Source organism: Aquarana catesbeiana, linkage group LG09 (assembly GCF_042186555.1).
Source record: "Aquarana catesbeiana isolate 2022-GZ linkage group LG09, ASM4218655v1, whole genome shotgun sequence".
NCBI classification, from domain to species: Eukaryota; Metazoa; Chordata; class Amphibia; order Anura; family Ranidae; genus Aquarana; species Aquarana catesbeiana.
This window is the reverse complement of record NC_133332.1, coordinates 268,752,922-268,771,792: the sequence shown is the minus strand read 5'-3', so window position 1 is coordinate 268,771,792 and position 18,871 is coordinate 268,752,922. Positions and strand designations below refer to the sequence as shown.

Below are 18,871 nucleotides of genomic sequence, written 5' to 3'. Positions count from 1 at the left end.
ATATCTGAGGCTCTGGCGAAAGGTGTGAGGGGCCAAATTACACCTCACACACAGCTTTGGGATGGTCCTCCTCCTCCTCCTGCAGGTCCTACTCCTCCTCCAGGTCCTACTCCTCCTCCTGCCACATCTCCAACTGCACAGCCACAGCCCGGAAGGAAGTGTGGAAGGAAGACCAGAGAGTGATTGCCCTGGATCCAGTCTGGTCGGCCAAAAGATGCAGCCTCTTGTGGTACCACAGCCTGGGGACACAGATGTCATCTGCTGCTATCCGAGTCTCTGTGAATCCCGGACCAGACTGCCCTCCCTTACATATGGACTCCTCAGGCCACCAATTTTGAGGTTTAAGAATTGATGTCTGCCGTGGGGGTCCCAGGCTTCACTAATTTCTGCTGTTGATCCAGTGTTGCCTTCCTCTTTGTTTGGTTCTGAGCCCTTAATAAAGGAGTTTTGTTTTGAATTATACTCTCCTATGTGTTTTACTTCAAAAATGACAGTTTGTTTGTGAGGATTCAGGTACATTTCTAATATACAATGTGAAATGAACAAGGGACACCAACAACAAAAAATCTCCTGGAGATTAAATAATAAAAGATATCAATGGTGTTGGGGTAACCTGACACACAAAACACAGACAAAAATATTCTGGAGTAAAAATAAAAATAACATTGAACAAAGATCAGCCTTGGAAAAAATCCAAACATTAAAGAAAAAAAAAGGCTTAAAAACAAAAAAAAAAAACATAAAAAATATAAAACTGTCAGATGTGACATCTAATAACAATATATTGAGGGAATCCCACTAAAAAAACACAAATAAAACTTTGTGAGAAGTGTGTGTGAATATGAGCAGCAAAACGACTTAATTCTTGTCACATTATAAAGAAGAAGAGAGTGCGCTGTATTAAACCATTTTTTACATTGCAGCGTGACGAAAGTGCTGTATCCATTGCGAACGCTAAGTTTACCAGAACGAGCTGTCCCGTGTCAGAATTTCTTCTGAGCATGCGTGGCACTTTGTGCATCGGAACAGGCCACACACGGTCGGAATTGACGCGATCGGATTTTGTTGTCGGAAAATTTTATCTCCTGCTGTCCAACTTTGTGTGTCGGAAAATCCGATGGAAAATGTCCGATGGCGCCCACACACGGTCGGAATTTCCGACAACACGCTCCAATCGGACAATGTCCATCGGAAAATCCGACCGTGTGTACGGGGCATTAGAGTGATTCAGTGTAACGGATGGAATGAACACTGATAACTGGGGCTGCAGAACCGCTTATAAGGTGATACCATTGTCCTAGCACTGATGGCACTATTAAGATATATAGGCCTAATTTTATCATGTGAACTGTGAGTGCATATTTGTTGTATGACCAAGTTGAATACATTTTAAAAAACAATAAAGCACTATTACAAGATTTGACTGCTTTGCATGTGGGCAATGTGATTGGAGTTCACGGGCATCAATAAGGAAGCAGCATATTAAATGATCGATGTGACCTGAGCTAAAAGATAATCCATAAGAAGGAGGAATTTTAGAAGGAGCACTTCAGAGAATTGATTGTTCTCAGAGGCACATTTGCTAAGCCTATAAGGTGAGGGCGCAACTGGTGGAGGGAGCACGAGGATTTTAAGCATATGCACAAAGGTGGATCAGTGTGGAGAGATTGTGTTTTAATTAATTGTTTTCACAATTCACAAAAAGGACTGACAAGTTGTTCACACTGCTGGATAATTTTCTATAAGGACATTGTGTGGTGTAGTGTGCACAATGCATTTTTGGTTCATATAAGGACACTGAGTGGAGAACTTTTTTTATTTTTTGCACTTATAAATAATTCATTCTAAAGGATTTATAATTGTATATACATCATTGCACTTTATATCTTTATTGGATATTCTTAAATCTCACTCATTTTGTTATCACTTGTTCAGTTACATATTTAGGAGGTGTGGAGAGTGCCGGCAGCTTTTTCTGGATTAGCATAGCAGCTCACAAGGTTTTTCACAACCTTTCCTCATAACTAATATCCTCCAAACCCTTTATTAGCTTTGTTGCCCTTCTTTGTACTCGCTCCATTTCTAGTACATCCTTCCTGAGGACTGGTGCCCAGAACTGGACAGCATACTCTAGGTGCGGCTGGACCAGAGTCTTGTAGAGTGGGAGAATTATCGTTTTATCTCTGGAGTTGATCCCCTTTTTAATGCATGACAATATTCTGTTTGTTTTGTTACCAGCAGCTTGGCATTGCATTCCATTGCTGAGCCTATCATCTACTCGGACCCCAGGTCCTTTTCCATCCTAGATTCCAACAGAGGTTCTCCCCTTAGTGTATAGATTGCATTCATATTTTTGCCACCCAAATGCATTATAAACCTCATTTTCCCTGTAGTTGCCCACCCCATTAATTTGTTCAGATCTTTTTGCAAGGTTTCCACATCCTGCAGAGAAGTTATTGCCCTGCTTAGCTTCATATCGTCCGCAAATAAACTGTTTACCCCATCCTCCTGGTCGTTTATGAACAAAATAAAAATAGGATTGGTCCCAGCACAGAACCCTGGGGGACCCCACTACCCACCGCTGACCATTCCGAGTACTCCCCATTTACCACCACCCTCTGAACTAGTGCTTGTAGACAGTTTTCAATCCATGTACTCACCCTATGGTCCATGCCAATGGACCTTATTTTGTACAGTAAACATTTATAGGGAACTGTGTCAACTTCTTTAGCGAAATCCAGATACACCATGTCTATGGGCCTTCCTTTATCTAGATGGCAACTCACCTCCTCATAGAAAGTTAATAGATTGGCAAGAACGATTCTTCATGAATCCATGCTGATTACTGCTAATGATAACGTTCTCATTACTAAAATCTTGTATATAGTCCCTTATCATCCTCTCCAGGAGCTTGCATACTATTGATGTTAGGCTAACTGGTCTGTAATTCCCAGGGATGTATTTTGGGCCCTTTTTAAATATTGGAAAAATATGTGATTGGAGACTACCTATAGACTGTAAAAACTGAGCCACATCCCAATTGTAGAGAGAAAACGCAAAGGGGGTGCCCCAGGGATTTTATGGGCAGGGGATAGAATCAGATACAAAAGTATAAAGTGTATATATAAAAGTACAAAATGTATTAACCACTTGCCGACTGACTCCTGTACATATACGTCGGCAGTTTAACCACTTGCCCACTGGGCACTTAAACCCCCTTCCTAACCAGACCAATTTTCAGCTTTCGGTGCTCTCAAATTTTCAATGACAAATACTCAGTCATGCAACACTGTACCCATATGTATTTTTTTCCTTTTTTTCACACAAATAGAGCTTTCTTTTAGTGCTATTTAATCACCACTGGGTTTTTTATTTTTTGCGCTATAAAAGAAAAAGGACCAAAAATTCTGTAAAAAAATGATTTTTTCTTCGTTTCTGTTATAAAATTTAACAAATTAGTCATTTTTCTTCATAAATTTTTGCCAAAATTTATACTGATACATATCTTTTGGTAAAAATAATGCACAATTGGTGTATATTATTTGGTCTGTGTGAAAGTTATAGTCTACAAGCTATGGTGCCAATCTCTGAAAATTGATCACACCTGAAGTACTGACTTTCTTGAGACCCTAACAAGCCAGAAAAGTACAAATACCCCCTAAATGACCCCTTTTTTGGAAAGTAGATATTCCAAGGTTTTTAGTAAGAGGCATGGTGAGTTTTTTGAAGTTGTAATTTTTTCCCACAATTCTTTGCAAATCAAGATTTTTTTTCTTTTTCTTTTATTTCACAAAATTCTCTTTTTAACAGGTTATTTCTCATACACAGCATATGCATACCACAAATTACACCCCAAAACACATTCTACTACTTCTCCTGAGTATGGCGATACCACATGTGTAAGACTTTTACACAGCCTGGCCACATCAGGAGCCCAACATGCAGGGAGCACCTCCATTACACATATCATTTCTTGACTACCTCTTGCACTTTTGAAAGCCTTGGAGCACCAGGACAATGGAAACGCCCCAAAAATTACCCCATTTTGGAAAGAAAACACCCCAATGTATAATCTATGAGGCATAATAAGTCTTTTGAGCATGTCATTTTTTTCTAGAAGTTTTTGGGAATTGTGGAAAGAAAATGAAAATGCATTTTTTTACACAAAGTTGTCCATTTATACAATATTTCTAACAAATAGCATGTACATAGCAAAAATTACACCCCAAAATAGATTCTCCTACTCCTCCTGAGTACGGCGATACCACATGTGGGAGACTTTTCCACAGCCTGGCCACATACAGAGGCCCAACATGCAGGGAGCACCTTCAGGTGTTCTAGGGGCATAAATGTCAAATCTAATTTGACCACCTATTACACTTTTGTGAGACACTGATGGGCACTGTAGTGGCACTGATGGGCACTGTAGTGGCGTGGATGAGGCATGGTTGGGTATGGCTGAGTATTGCTGGGTATGGCTGGGTATTGCTGAGTATGGCTGGGTATGGTTGGGTATGGCTGGGTATGGCTGGGTATTCCTTGGTATTGCTGAGTATGAATGGGTATTGCTGAGTATGGCTGGGTATGGCTGAGTATGGTTGGGTTTTGCTACGTATGGCTGGGTATTTCTAGGTATGGCTGAGTATTGGTGGGTATGGCTGAGTATTGCTGAGTATGGCTGGGTATTGCTTGGTATGGCTGAGTATTGCTGGGTATGGCTGGGTGTGGCTGGGTATTTCTGGGTATGGCTGGGTATGACTGAGTATGGAAGGGGGTGGATGGGATGGCTGAGTATGGATGGATGACTGAGCATGGATGGCTGAGTATGGATGGCATGGCTGAGCATGGATGGCGGAGTATGGATGGATGGCTAAGCATGGATGGATGGCTGAGTATGGATGGCATGGCTGAGTATTTATGGATGGCTGAGTATGGATGGGTGAATGAGTATGGATGGATGGCTGAGTATGACAGAGGGGTGGCTGAGCATGGATGGATGGATGAGGCTGCAATGGGCACAGAGCAGCACTGTGGGCACTACAGATCCAGCCCAAAAGTGCTGCTGCACCTGATCTCTCCCCTCTCCGCTCACACTGTCCTGACCAGTCATTTGATGGAGCGATCATGTGGTAAACGGCCACTGTCAGCGGCCATTTACCGTGATGCACCGGGTCCTCGGGACCAAGCAGTCACAGATACTCCCGTGTGTGCGCCCCAGGGGGCGCGGAAGCGTGATTCTGGGAGGATGTCATAGTACGCCCTCCCAGAGTTATCGAGCCGCGCTGTGGCCGTCATTAGGCTATGGGCCGGTTGTTAAGTGGTTAAAGATGGATATCTCGGTAATGGCAGCAGCTGCTGCCACAACTGAGGTATCCATCTTTTTGGCCGGCGGTTCTGTTTACGATAATGGTGGTCTCTGTGGTGGATTTGCAGAGAGATCACTGTTATTGGCGACGGAAGAGGGGCCACCCCCCCTCCTGCCGCTCTCCCGCGCCCTCCGCCGCTTACCGGAGCCGTCGGCAGCGGCGGAGGTGATCAGGCCCTGTCTGTGGCTGGGTATGGAGACGAGTGAGGGGAAGATGGCCCCCACCCGTCTCCATACTATAGATCTCATATTTAAGAGGACCTGTCATGCTTTTTAATGCTTATTGTTCTACCCTTTCTGCCTCTGACTTTGGTATTTGACACGCTTTGCGGCTGGGTTCCCCAGCACAGGGAGGCAATGCGGTGCTGTTGGACCTCAGGGCCTTTTTCCTGGGCCTGTGTCCCCATTGCTGCATCCCGGACCTGTGTCCATGCGGGTCCGCTCATGTGCGAGTCGTGTCATTACGGATCTGCATCCATGCGGGCCCATGCATGCGCAATTCGTAGCTTCCACCTTGCCTGGGAAACTTCCGCCCACACCCCGTGTGGGCGGCCCTCCGACGTCACCGTACCGGATGACGTGGTGGCACGGGACGCCGCCGGAGCCAGGGGACCGTCCAGCTGACGGATCCCCAGTTGATTAGGCATTACAGCTGATCAGGGGCATCTCGTCTAATCCTTGGACAGGCCCCATGGTCTGCTGAAGCCTTCTCTCCCTATGATTGGGCCACTCTCCCCTCAGGAGGCGTACACCACTGAACCTATCTACCTTTATATACCCTGTCAGCATTATTAGCAGCTGCTACACAGCCAGGATCTCCTTATCAGCCAGGGGGACACAGCCTTTGCTGCTTGCTGGAAGTAAGTTAATTTCAGTTTCTTTTTTGTACTTCAACTTTGAACAGACATTTTAAGTGCACTCACTAGCACACTTCTTTTAAAGCCCTATACAGATGGTGTGTCCTAATATTGAGCTTACATACTTGGCCAACACCATAAAGCTTTGTAGCATAGCATCTTAGTTTAATTAGTTCATATGTAACAGTCTTTATACATTCTAGACTCTTGATCTGTAGAAACTGATTTCTCTGATCCACATATCATTATTTATACATCATACTTTTTTAAGCCCAGGGGTTCCACTGTGACGATCCTCGTGGACTCAGCTGCCAGACAAGCGCGCCAACCCTCTGTGGCAGAGAGGCATTTTCACTTCCTTTAACCTTATCTTTGCAACTACTCCTCTCTGATAATCTGCCAATATCTGGCCAGAGATCTCCCTGCTCTCCTCATTTTAATTTAACACGGAGTGTTCCTCCATGTGACTGATCTACACAATGGCTGCACCTTGAGACGCAGACCTAATACAAGTGGATTCTGATGTGTATTGCACGTTGCTTATGATGGTCATTCTGTAAGTATTTTTAGATTTATGATTGCCTGCCCCCTTATGTCCCCTATGCTGTTTCCCAGATTGTTGCCTGCTATACCTTCTTAACCCTATTATAATATGTGTTATATATCTATACATAATTGAGTTTTGATCTAATATATTTCTACTTTTGCTGCTATGTTACTAGACAATACAGCTTGCATTAAAATTTCTGAAACATGTTGGGATCTCTGAATCTCTATATGATTAATCGGCCTCCTACCATGAGACCAGCTCTTTGATTCAGAATTTTAGCCGTATATTGTTATAACATGACCATTGTTTTTTGGTTTTAATATTGCTGTATGTAAACTTTATTTTTGTCCATTCATAAATTTTGTACTTTTGTATATACGCTTTATACTTTTGTAACTGATTATATCCCCTGCCCGTAAAATCCCTGGGGCACCCCTCTTTGCTTTTTCTCTTTTTAAATATTGGTGCTACATTGGCTTTTCTCCAATCACCTGGTACCATTTCAGTCAGTAGACTGTCAGTAAAAATAAGGAACAATGGTCTGGCAATTACCTGACTGAGTTCCCTAAGTACTCTCGGATGCAACCCATCTGGTCCCTGTGATTTATTAATGTTAAGTTTCCCAAGTCTAATTTTAATTCTGTCCTCTGTTAACCATGTAGGTGCTTCCTGTGATGTATCATGAGGATAAACTCTGCAGTTTTGGTTACTAAAGCCCCCTGATTCCCTCATGACGACAGAGAAGAAGAATAAATACCTTTGCCATCTCCAAATACTTTGTAACCAGATGTCCTTCCTCATTCTTTATGGGGTCAATATGGTCTGTCCTCCCTTTTTTACTGTTTACATACTTAAAAAATTCTTCTCCTCTACTATGTGTCTTTCGTGTTCTATCCTAGCCACCCTTATTGCACCCTTACATTTCTTGTTGCATTCTTTATATAGTCTGAATGCTGATGATGATCCCTCAACCTAGTATTTTTTGGCCTTCTCCTTTGCTTTTATATGCATTTTTACATTGGAGTTAAGCCACCCAGGACTTTTATTCGCTCTCTAAAATGTATTACCCAATGGGATGCATTCGCTAATACCCTTATTTAATATGCTCCTAAAGTAAACCCATCTCTCCTCCGTGTTCTTTGTTCCTAAGATTAATATCCCAATTCATGCCTTCTAGCAAGGTTCGTAGTTTAGGGAAGTTGGCTCTTTTGAAATTCAGTGTCTTTGTATTCCCCTTATGTTTCCTATTTGTACTCCTATTTGTTTCCTGATTTATACTGAAGCCAATTGATCTGTGATTACTGTTTTCTTAATTGCCCCGTATTTCCACATCCGTGATCAGGTCTGTATTGTTAGTAATCAGTAGATCCAGTAACGTTTTATTTCTAGTTGGTGTGTCTACCATCTGAACCATGAAATTGTCCTGCAAGACATTTAGGAACTAGCCTTAGACGAATGTGTGGTTCCCTCCACCCAGTCTATGTCTGGATAATTAAAATACTCCATTATGATAACACTTCCCATCCTTGCTGCTAATCCAACTTGTGATAAAAGATCCATCTCCTCCTCCTCCCTCAGGTTAGGGAGCCTATAGCATTCTCCCGTATTATTTTCCCCTTAGCTTCATCCCTTTGGGGCTCTACCCATAAGGATTCCACCTCCTCCCTAGCTCCCTTAGTGATATCATCTCTTACATTCACTTGTACATTATTCTTGATATATAGGTATACCCCGCCCCCATTTTTACCCTCTCTATCCCTGCGATAAAGAGTATACCCATGAATGGTTGCTAGCCAATCATGAGAGCTGTTGAACCAGGTCTCTGAAATTCCCACAAAATCCAAATCCTCCTCGTACAATAGTATCTCTAGTTTACCCATCTTGTCTGCCAGGCTCCTGGCATTGGTGAACATGCCACGTAGTGTAGACCGGTCGCATATTATCCTTTTATTGGGTGTTCCGAGATTGCAACTAGGACTTGTTACTATACTATGTGCTTTAGTCAACCTACCACTAATGCCCCCAATACCACCCTCTGAAATATGTTCCACGCTGACTATCTCTACCTCTGGACCCTCCCCCCGTCACCTAGTTTAAAAACTCCTCTAACTTTTTGGCCATCTTTACTCCCAGCTAATCTGCACCTTCCTCCTTTAGGTGCAGTCTGTCCCTTCTATAGTACTGGTGATCGACTGAGAGGTCGGCCAAGTCCTCCAGGAACCCAGACCCCTCCTTACTACACCAGCTCCTCAGTCACTTGTTTACTTCCCTAATCTCCCTCTGCCTTTCTGGTGTGGCTTGAGGTACCGGTAGTATTTCTGAGAATACTACCTTGGAGGTCCTTTTCCTTAATTTAGCTCCCAAGTCCCTAAAATCGTAATTTAGGACACTCCATCTGCCTCTGACTTTGTCATTGATGCCAACATGCACCATGACAGCCGGGTCTTCCCCAGCCCCTCCCAGTAATCTGTCCACCAGATCCATCATGTGCGGAAACCAAGGGCCCGGTAGACAACATACAGTTCGGCGCTTCAGGTCTTTGTTACAGATTGCCCTCTCTATCCTAAGAATTGAGCCCCCTACCACCAGAATCTGTCTTTCCTTTCCCTTCGCTTCCCCTCCACTCTCACTGGGAGTTCTTTGCTAGAAGAGTCCCTCAGCTCCAGCAGTGCTGGTCCCTGACTAGTTTCACCAATCTCACTCAATGGAGAGTACTTATTGGGAAGTTCCAGCCCTGGTTAGGCCTCCCTAGCACTTCCCCCTCTACCCTTCCTGTCACCCATTTACTCTTTGCTAGTGCCTGCACCTCTTTGTCTCCACCCGCCTCTGTGATGGCCCCTGCCGGCACCTGCCGTGTACGTTCCTGGCTCTCCTTTAGTATGCGTTCCTTGATCATCCGATCGAGGGTGAATACTGCTGTGCAAAATGTAAGCACATTGTTTCTGAACCTTTAGGTTCTGAATCTGGGGAAGCAACTGTCAGCACTGAGAAGACCCTCTATACTAAAGGACCCCGCCCCTTATGATGTCACGGCCCGGAGCATGATGGGCGGTGACGTCATAAGGGGCGGGCTCACCGGGTGACATCACCCAGTGACCACGCCCCATCCCTATATAAGTCATTGTGCACCGCGCACACTGCATTACAGCGGGAGAGAGCGTTGTATCAACATCAGAAGAAGACCGGAGGGTAGAAGACGACGGAGAAGACCGGGCTAACACTAGCAAAAGAGCGGGCAAAAGAGCAGAAGATAGCGGAGGAGCCCGGAAAAAGACACCGGAGAGCGGGAGAAGAACAGGACACTGGGAGAAGAGGCCAGAGAGAGCGGCGAAGTCGAAAGAAGACCCCCGAAGTCGGAAGAAGACCCCCGGAGCTGTCCAATAAATTACTTTCAAAACCTGTCTAGTGTGTTTTTTTATTGACACTTTTTTCCCCAGGTGAATGGGCAGGGGTATGATGTACCCCATACTCATTCACATAGGGTGGGGGGCCAGGGATCTGGGGGCCACCTTATTAAAGGGGGCTCCCGGATTCCGATAAGCCCCCCGCCCACAGACCCTGACAACCGACGGCCAGGGTTGTCGGGAAGAGGCCCTTGTCATCTCATAAACATGGGGACAAGGTGCTTTGGGGTGGAGGGGCCCGCAGGGCGCCCCCCTCCCCAAAGCACCCACCCCCCCATGTTGAGGGCATGCGGCCTGGTACGGTTCAGGAGGGGGGAACTCGCTCGTCCCCATTCCCTTTCCTGACCGGCCAGGCTGCGTGTTCGGATAGGAGTCTGGTATGGATTTTGGGGGGGACCCCATGCCGTTTTTTTCAGCGTAGGGGGTTCCCCTTAAAATCCATACCAGACCTCAGGGCCTGGTATGCCCCGCGACGGGGCTCGCAAGGTGTCAATCTTGCCGATAAAAGCGGCGAGATTGACTTCCTTTCCTAGTCCCGTCGTACCCGAGTCACGTTCAAAATGAACGGACTTGTTCGTGTGCGGGCAAGTCCGTTCATTCGGAAAGTCCGTCGTAACTCCGTCGGGAAGACTGGTGGACATAGTCCGGTCGTGTGTAGACAAGTCCATTCGTAAAAAAAAGTCCGTCGGAAGTCTGTCAATAGTCCGTCGGAAAGTCCATTGGACCAGTCCGGTCAGAAAGTCCGTCTGTGTGTACATTGCAATAGAGTCTGCAACGACCCTCTACATACAGCCAGAGCTACAATGGAATGTTTTAGATCAAAGCATATTCATGTGTTAGAATGGCCCAGTCAAAGTCCAGACCTAAATCCAATTGAGAATCTGTGGCAAGACTTGAAAATTGCTGTTCACAGATGCTCTCCTACCAATCTGACAGAGCTTGATCCATTTTGTAAAGAAGAATGGGCAAAAATGTCACTCTCTAGATGTGCAAAGCTGGTAGAGACATACCCAAAAAGACTTGCAGCTGTAATTGCAGGGAAAGGTGGTTCTACAAAGTATTGACTCAGGGGGGCTGAATACAAATGCACGCCACACTTATATTTATTTGTAACTTTGAAAACCAGTTATCATTTTCCTTCCACTTCACAATTATGTGCCACTTTGTGTTGGTCTATAACATAAAATCCCAATAAAATACATTTATGTTTTTAGTTCACGCTTTCAAAAGACATGGTTTTATTGGACTCAAATCCAATTTCCAACATTGCTAGCTACTAAACCTTTCCGGCTGGTAAAAGGACTGAGGAGTACTTTCCCACCTTTCCCGTTTTACAAGGATATACCGAACAGATGTCTGCAAATAAACAGGACAACGTATGTAGGAGTATTTATTTCATCTCTGTGTACCACCTGGGAGAAAAGATGTGTTCCCTAGCAATATAAATCATTATAGGTCTAAAACCATGATGCTTTGGCATGTGATTTTGTAACTAAAGCAGGAAGACCACGTCAATCAGGAAGTAGGGACTGGCTGTAGAAAGTTATGGAAATCCAGATGTTAAAATGCAAAAGGCAGCAGGAGTATCTAAAATTAAGTTTACTAAAATCCTTTGTATGTGCCAGCAAAAGTGGAGCTACCCTTTAAAGGAAATTATACTGTACTGAGAGAGTATGCAGGTATTCACTGCTGACTTTTCCTTCTAAAAATGCTAGTTACCTGGCTACCTCACTGATCCAGTGGCATTACTACTTTCTAAGGCTTGGTTCATGCCAACAGGTGTAACCAAGCACGGGAGTGTTTCCATGTCTCATGTGTAGGACAGCCAAATCATTTTAAACAGTTCCCCTACATGCAAGAAACACAGAAAAAAAGTTTGAGATACGTGGGGTGCTATTAACAATTAATGGCACCAACATGTGTTTGCTAAATGGCAACTCCTTTGCATGTCATGAAAGAAAGTGATTTTGCCACGCTTCCAACACATTTTGCTCTGCCCCATGTAGCTTAGTCATGGGGAGTTCTGGCTTCAGACTGACTTTCTCATCAATGACTCATTGAGTATTGAAACTAGAGCCAGCCAGGCAACCAGAATTCTAAAACAAAGGCTGCAATGGCAACCCTTGTTTATTTGCCAGTACAGGTCTAATTTTTATGTATTTTCTACTGTAAAACTTACGGTTTGGAGATAAAATTCCTCCTCTTTCTCGACATCCAGAATACCCAGATATGGCAGAGCCAGAGGTGGCAGAAAAGGCTGAGCTAGAGAAGCCCGAGGTGTGTGTGTCTGGGCTAATGTAACGAGGGACTGTACCAAAACCATTGCAGTTCTCATATGTTCCAGATGATTGAGGGCTCCGAGCAAGACATGTGGTACCTCCGCTTCCCAGAGAGGAATCTGCACCCTCACTGTCTGCAGGGATAAAAGGGATAGGATCTGTTGAGGAAAAAAGTTATTCATGGTCAGTGACAATACAACAACATGACTTTATATTACACTACTAAAAATGAGTGCTGCTTAATCATTCCACCTCTTTTTGCAGGCATATTAGCTGATTTGGGCCTTCCAGTGAGAAGAATGACATAAGCCTGATGAAGACAGAATGAAAAGGCACACTGTTCCATTTTACAAATATAAACTTGTATAAAATAAAAACTTAAGAACTTCAAAGTCATTTTTATTTATTTTTTACATATGCGGAAAGAGATTAGCTTAAAGTAAATACTTGAATCAATGTATATTAATATTTAAAAAAACAAAAAAAAAAAAAACTTTTTATATGCATTGCTTGTTCTGCTTTCTTCCTAGTGGTGCTGCTAATTTATTGTGTTTTGCTAGTCCCCTTGTTAGAATGGAAATATATACTAATAATGTGCAAAAACCCAAAATGCTGCTGGAGGTCAGAGACCATATGACCTTTCCAGTGGCTTTAGGCCAATTAGTGGAGCTTGGTGAAGCATTTTTGCAATTATAGTAAGAAGGGTGTACTTATCAATCCCAAACACTCTAAATTCAATTGTAAGTTGGAAAAATATTGACAGTCTGTGGTGCCCAGGTCTTCATTTACTCACCTGGCTACTGTGTAACATGTGTCAAAAGAAGGAATGGTTCTTTTCAGGTCATCATTGTCATTGGCATGCTCTGGGATTTACCTTGACAGCCTCCTACTGACAATCATGTTAACAGAGCTGGATAACCTGTTAACCACTTGCTTACTGGGCACTTAAACCCCCCTCCTGTCCAGACTAATTTTAGCGCTGTCGCATTTTGAATGACAATTGTGCGGTCATACAACACTGTACCCAAATGAAATTTTTATCATTCTTTTCCCACAAACAGAGCTTTCTTTTGATGGTATTTGAGCACCTCTGCAGTTTTTAGTTTTTGTTAAAAAAATTGAAAAAGACAGAATTTAAAAAAAAAAGATTATTTTTTTTTATATTTTGTTATAAAATTTTGCAAACAGGCTTCAGGCTTCGTTGATGTACGCTGATGAGGCGGCACTGATAGGCATTGATAGGTTGCAGTGATGGGCACTGATGGGTGGCAGTGATGGGCACTGATGGGTGGCAGTGATGGGCACTGACTGGGCACTGATTGATGGCACCACTGGTGGGCATTGATAGGTGGCACTTGTGGACATTGATAGGTGGCACTTGTGGGCACTGACAGGTGGCAATGACAGATGGCACTTGTTGGAACAGATGAGGCATATGTGCCTCCTTCCTCTTCGGGACCGATGTCCCTTTGACATAAGCCGGTGATCGGCTTTTTTTTCCTCCTCATGCTGTCAGCGTGAGGAGAAAACGAAACCGATCACCGAGGTTTTGTTTACATCATGTGATCAGCTGTCATTGGCTGACAGCTGATCACATGATAAGGGGCCGGGACCGTGACTGTGATAATCCGAGTCTCCGTAATCACAGCGCACACACCGTGCGCCCTGCAGGGTGCGCGTGATGCGCGTGCACAGGGGAGGACGTCCCATGACGGCCTCCCGGAAATTGAGGTCCGCGCTGTAGCCATCATTCGGCTATGGCCCGGACCTCAAGTGGTTAAAGCATCTCAGAAACAGTTTTCAAACACTCTGTCCCTTTACACATACTACAGATTGATTTTATACAACTATCTAAATGAGAGTTGTAGGTGCTTGTGTGTATAGATACATGCTGCTGTCAGAAACAGTTTTTAGATTTAGAAAGTGTAGCTAATGATGGTAGATTAGGGCAGTGTTTCTCAACTCCAGTCATCAAGGCGCCTAAACAGGTCATGTTTTCAGGCTCTCCATTATTTTGCACAGGTGATTTGATCAGTTTCACTGCCTTAGTAATTACCACAGCCATTTCATCTGAAGGACATCCTGAAAACATGACCTCTTGGGGCACCTTGAGGACCAGAGTTGAGAAACACTAGATTAGGGAACACATCAATACAAACAGTAAGGTTGAGTGTTACAACTTTACTTTGGGAAAAAATATAACAAAGGTTTATGAGCAGTCAAGACTTCAAGACAGTCAGTCAAGAACTTTGTTTAGCTCATGATTCTCATCTTTCTTAAGCTAATGGAGCTTTTCACTGAACTTGTAATAAGTCTGCATAGTACACCAACTGATCTTCTTTCCCACGTGTATTCTTCATTGCTAGATTCTGAGCTAAGGGTGCTCAACACTGTCTCAGAACTGGAGACTGGTTAATTGCCAAGCAGCACCTTTCCATACCTCTGCAGGCTTGCTGGGATGGGCCTTTCCAGGTTCTGTTGTCTACGGCTATGTCAGTCAAGCCTAAAGGTAAGCCCATCACCTGGATCCACACCTCTCATTGTAATGCCTTCCCTCTGTGATATCAGCACTCTGTAATGATGTATATGCTTTATGTTATACGTCAAGTTCAATTGTTATGCCTAGTTCCTTATGCATTTTAGGAAACAGTTAACAGTTTTAGTCATGTGATCTGGGGGCAGGAAGCTGTGATAGTTGTAAGATGGATGCTGCTGAATAAACACCAGGCTCCTGTTCAAGCTCTTTGCTGTCTGCCTATACTTTGTGTTAAAATATCACATGGTACCAGAAGTCGGGTCAGAAGAGACATGGCAGCAAACAGCAGCACAAAGACCATTCCTTCCCTGGATTTGGAATCAGGGAATGTACAGTGGGGACAGAAAGTATTCAGACCCCCTTACATTTTTCAGTCTGTTATATTGCAGCCATTTGCTAAAATCATTTAAGTTTATTTTTTCCCTCATTAATGTACACACAGCACCCCATATTGACAGAAAAACACAGAATTGTTGACATTTTTGCAGATTTATTAAAAAAAGAAAGACTGAAATATCACACGGTCCTAAGTATCCAGACCCTTTGCTGTGACACTCATGTGTTTAACTCAGGTGCTGTCCATTTCTTCTGATCATCCTTGAGATGGTTCTACACCTTCATTTGAGTCCAGCTGTGTTTGATTATACTGATTGGACCTTACAGCTCACAGTGCATATCAGGGCAAATGAGAATCATGAGGTCAAATTAACTGCCTGAAGAGCTCAGAGACAGAATTGTGGCAAGGCACAGATCTGGCCAAGGTTACAAAAAAATTTCTGCTGCAGTTAAGGTTCCTAAGAGTACAGTGACCTCCATAATCCTTAAATGGAAGACGTTTTTGCCTTTTGCTGTCACTTTTTAAATAGCTTTTTCTTTTTTTTTTTTTCTCTGGTTCCATCAGTCTATCAATTAAGGGGGGTGGTTAATTGCTCACAGGTGCCTATTTAACTGGTTGTAGGAGTCGGTCTGAGCGTGCTCAGTCTGAGGCTGTGGAACTTGGTGTAAGTGGAGCTGGTTTAAGTGGGAGTTAAAAACAAGAGTTAGAGTGTACAAGTCTTGCTGTTTGTTTGCTGTTTGTTTGCTGGGTTGCATTTTTGGGGCTTTTCCTTTTAGTTTTTAATTTGCCTTTTGCTGTCACTTTTTAAATAGCTTTTTTTTTTTCTCTGGTTCCATCAGTCTATCAATTAAGGGGGGTGGTTAATTGCTCACAGGTGCCTATTTAACTGGTTGTAGGACTCAGTCTGAGCGTGCTCAGTCTGAGGCTGTGGAACTTGGTGTAAGTGGAGCTGGTATAAGTGGGAGTTAAAAACAAGAGTTTAAAACAGGAGGTTATAACAGGGGTCATAGTACCTGTGTAGTGTGAGTATCTGAGTGTTGTCTGAGTAGTGTGTGTGGATCGTTAGTACTTGTGTATTGTGTACTGTATACTTGTGTATTGGGAGTGCACGTAGGTCTGTGAGTACCTGTGTATTGTCTTGTTGTGAACCTGTGTATTGTCTTGAGTATTAGTTCCAGGAAGCTAGCTGTTAGGTAATTTGGACAGGGTAAAATCCCCAAATCCTCACTAAATTTTTTTTTTTTTTTGAAAATCTTTTTTATTGTATTTTTGGACAAACAAACAAAGAAAAATAAAGATAACAAAATCTTACATAAAAATTAACATCAGTGCTTAACAGTTGTTTGTATGCTGAATAAGTTTCAAGTCATTTATGACTTCATGTACGTTTTTAGTCGGAGTGCTGCAAGGCATCTAGGATTATTGGTGTCTCTTTCCCCTTTTTTAAAGTTTGTTATATCTTAGTCATGTATAGTATCCTCCACTCTCCTTCCTAGGCACAACTGGATATGTTTTTTAGTATGATTATATGTTCACCTTATTCATTATTCTCTTTCTTCAGCCTTCAAGCCGTAGTTGGTTCAGCAAGCCAAGCACGCCAAATTTTGTCATATTTCTGGGGACACCCTCTATTTATATATGTGTCTTTGTATAATGGAAGACTCTCATTAACGAGACGCCTCCATTGGGCTAAGGAAGGTACCGTAGGTTTTTTCCAGTGCATAGCAATGTTTTTTCGGGCATAAAAGAGCAGCAGCCCAATTAAGGTTCTTTTTGCCACTGTTGGCACCAATGTCCCCACCAGGCCCAGAAGACACACCTCCATCGTCGCCGGCGTCGTGACCAAGGCCACCAGATTAATCATATCTAGCACCTCGGTCCAATACCGCCGAACGATAGGGCAGGTCCAAAAAATATGTGTAAAGTCTCCCGGTGAGGCGTGACACCTCCAGCACTCCGCCGAGTGTTCAGGTTTCATTTTATGAAGTCTATATGGTGTAAAGTATGCTCTATGCACTATTTTAAATTGCACTAGTCTGTCTCTTAATGAAACCAGGGAGCTGAAGGGGAAATCCCACACATCATCCCAGTCATCGTTGTCCAGTGTTGGAATGTCCCTTTGCCAGCGGGACCACAGTTTGTCCATGGGTTGGAGAGACACAAATATCAGGTGTTCATAAAGATGAGAGGTTGGTTTTTCGGCGCATCTAGTGCGGAGTGTCTTTTCCAACCCGGACTGGACAACCACGCAGGAGGACCGCGGGTATTGTGCGGTAAAAGCATGAGAAAGTTGCAGGTAACGGAATATGTAATAATTTGGTATATTATACATCTGTGAAAGTTGGGACAGCGGGATCAGCGTGTTGTTTGAAATTATCTGAGATATTAGTTTGACACCGTATTTGGTCCAAGCATATGGGTTAAGCATTTTATAAAAGTGGGGAATATTCGGGTTCAGCCAAATTGGAGCGTTGGGTGAGACTTCATTGTGCCCGTATTTTTCTATCGCCAGTCCTGTCCTCCATGCACGTAAAGTGGTATGCATGGAGGGGGTCAAGGAATATGGGGCCTTAGGTCCTCTGTAGACCAGTAATTTAAGTGCTTCCAATGACCCCATAACCGCCGCCTCTAGAGCCGTAGCTGAATTAGATTTGTCTGGATCCAGCCACCATGTCACCGTTACCAACTGTGCGGCAAGGTAATACTTATGGCAGTCTGGGAATGCCATACCCCCCTGTGTTGTCGGTCTCATCAAGGTACTCAGTTTATACCTTGGCGATGAGGGGCCCCACAGGAAGGAGGAGAAGATCTGATTGAGCTTTTTAAAGAAAGATTTGGGAATCCATTGCGGGGAGTGCCTAAAAAGCTAAAAAGGTAAGTGAGCTTTGGGATAACTTTCATTTTGAGAAGGTTAACTCGGCCCCACAGTGACAACGGCAGCCTCCCCCATGCCTTAAGTTTAATCTTTATGTCTTGCACCAGTGGGTCTAGGTTAAGATGGATGAACTCAGTGTCTCTGGAGGAAACAATAACACCCAGGTATTTGAAGGTGTCCACCCACTGTAGGGGGACATCCGGAGGGGAACCTATTCTTGCAGCTTGGTCTATTGGAAACAGTAAGGATTTGGACCAATTCACCTTTAGCCCAGTGACCCTAGCAAAGGTGTTCAGTATTGTCAGTGCTCCCTGCAGCGATGGACCCGCGTCACCGAGAAAAAGCAGCATGTCATCGGCATACAGGGCCACCCTCTCCTCCAGCAGACCGATGCGCAGGCCCCTGATGTGTGGGGTAGTGCGCAGCGCCTCCGCCACTGGCTCAATGGCAAGGGCAAAGAGTGCCGGAGAGAGAGGACAGCCCTGCCTCGTTCCCCTGGAAAGGCTGAAGGGATCTGACAATCTATCTGCCAATCGCACCGAGGAGGTAGGACGTTTGTATATCACCTGAAGCCATTTGATAAAAAGCAAAGGGAACCCCATCCTACGCAAAGTCTCCCATAAGAAGGGCCATTTGACAGTGTCGAAAGCCTTTTCAACATCTAATGA

At 44.0% G+C, this 18,871-nt stretch overlaps 1 protein-coding gene across 4 annotated transcripts in view; it reads right to left on the bottom strand.

The window, feature by feature from the left end:
* SRPK3 (SRSF protein kinase 3) overlaps nt 1-18,871 on the bottom strand; it is a 261,895-nt gene that overhangs the window by 40,695 nt on the left and 202,329 nt on the right. For 3 of the 4 annotated variants that reach the window (XM_073600335.1, XM_073600332.1, XM_073600336.1), the window contains one exon: nt 12,356-12,613. In XM_073600335.1, coding sequence (XP_073456436.1) covers nt 12,356-12,613 — 258 coding nt within the window. The remainder of the gene's footprint in view (nt 1-12,355; nt 12,614-18,871) is intronic. The other variant, XM_073600334.1, reaches the window with a different exon arrangement.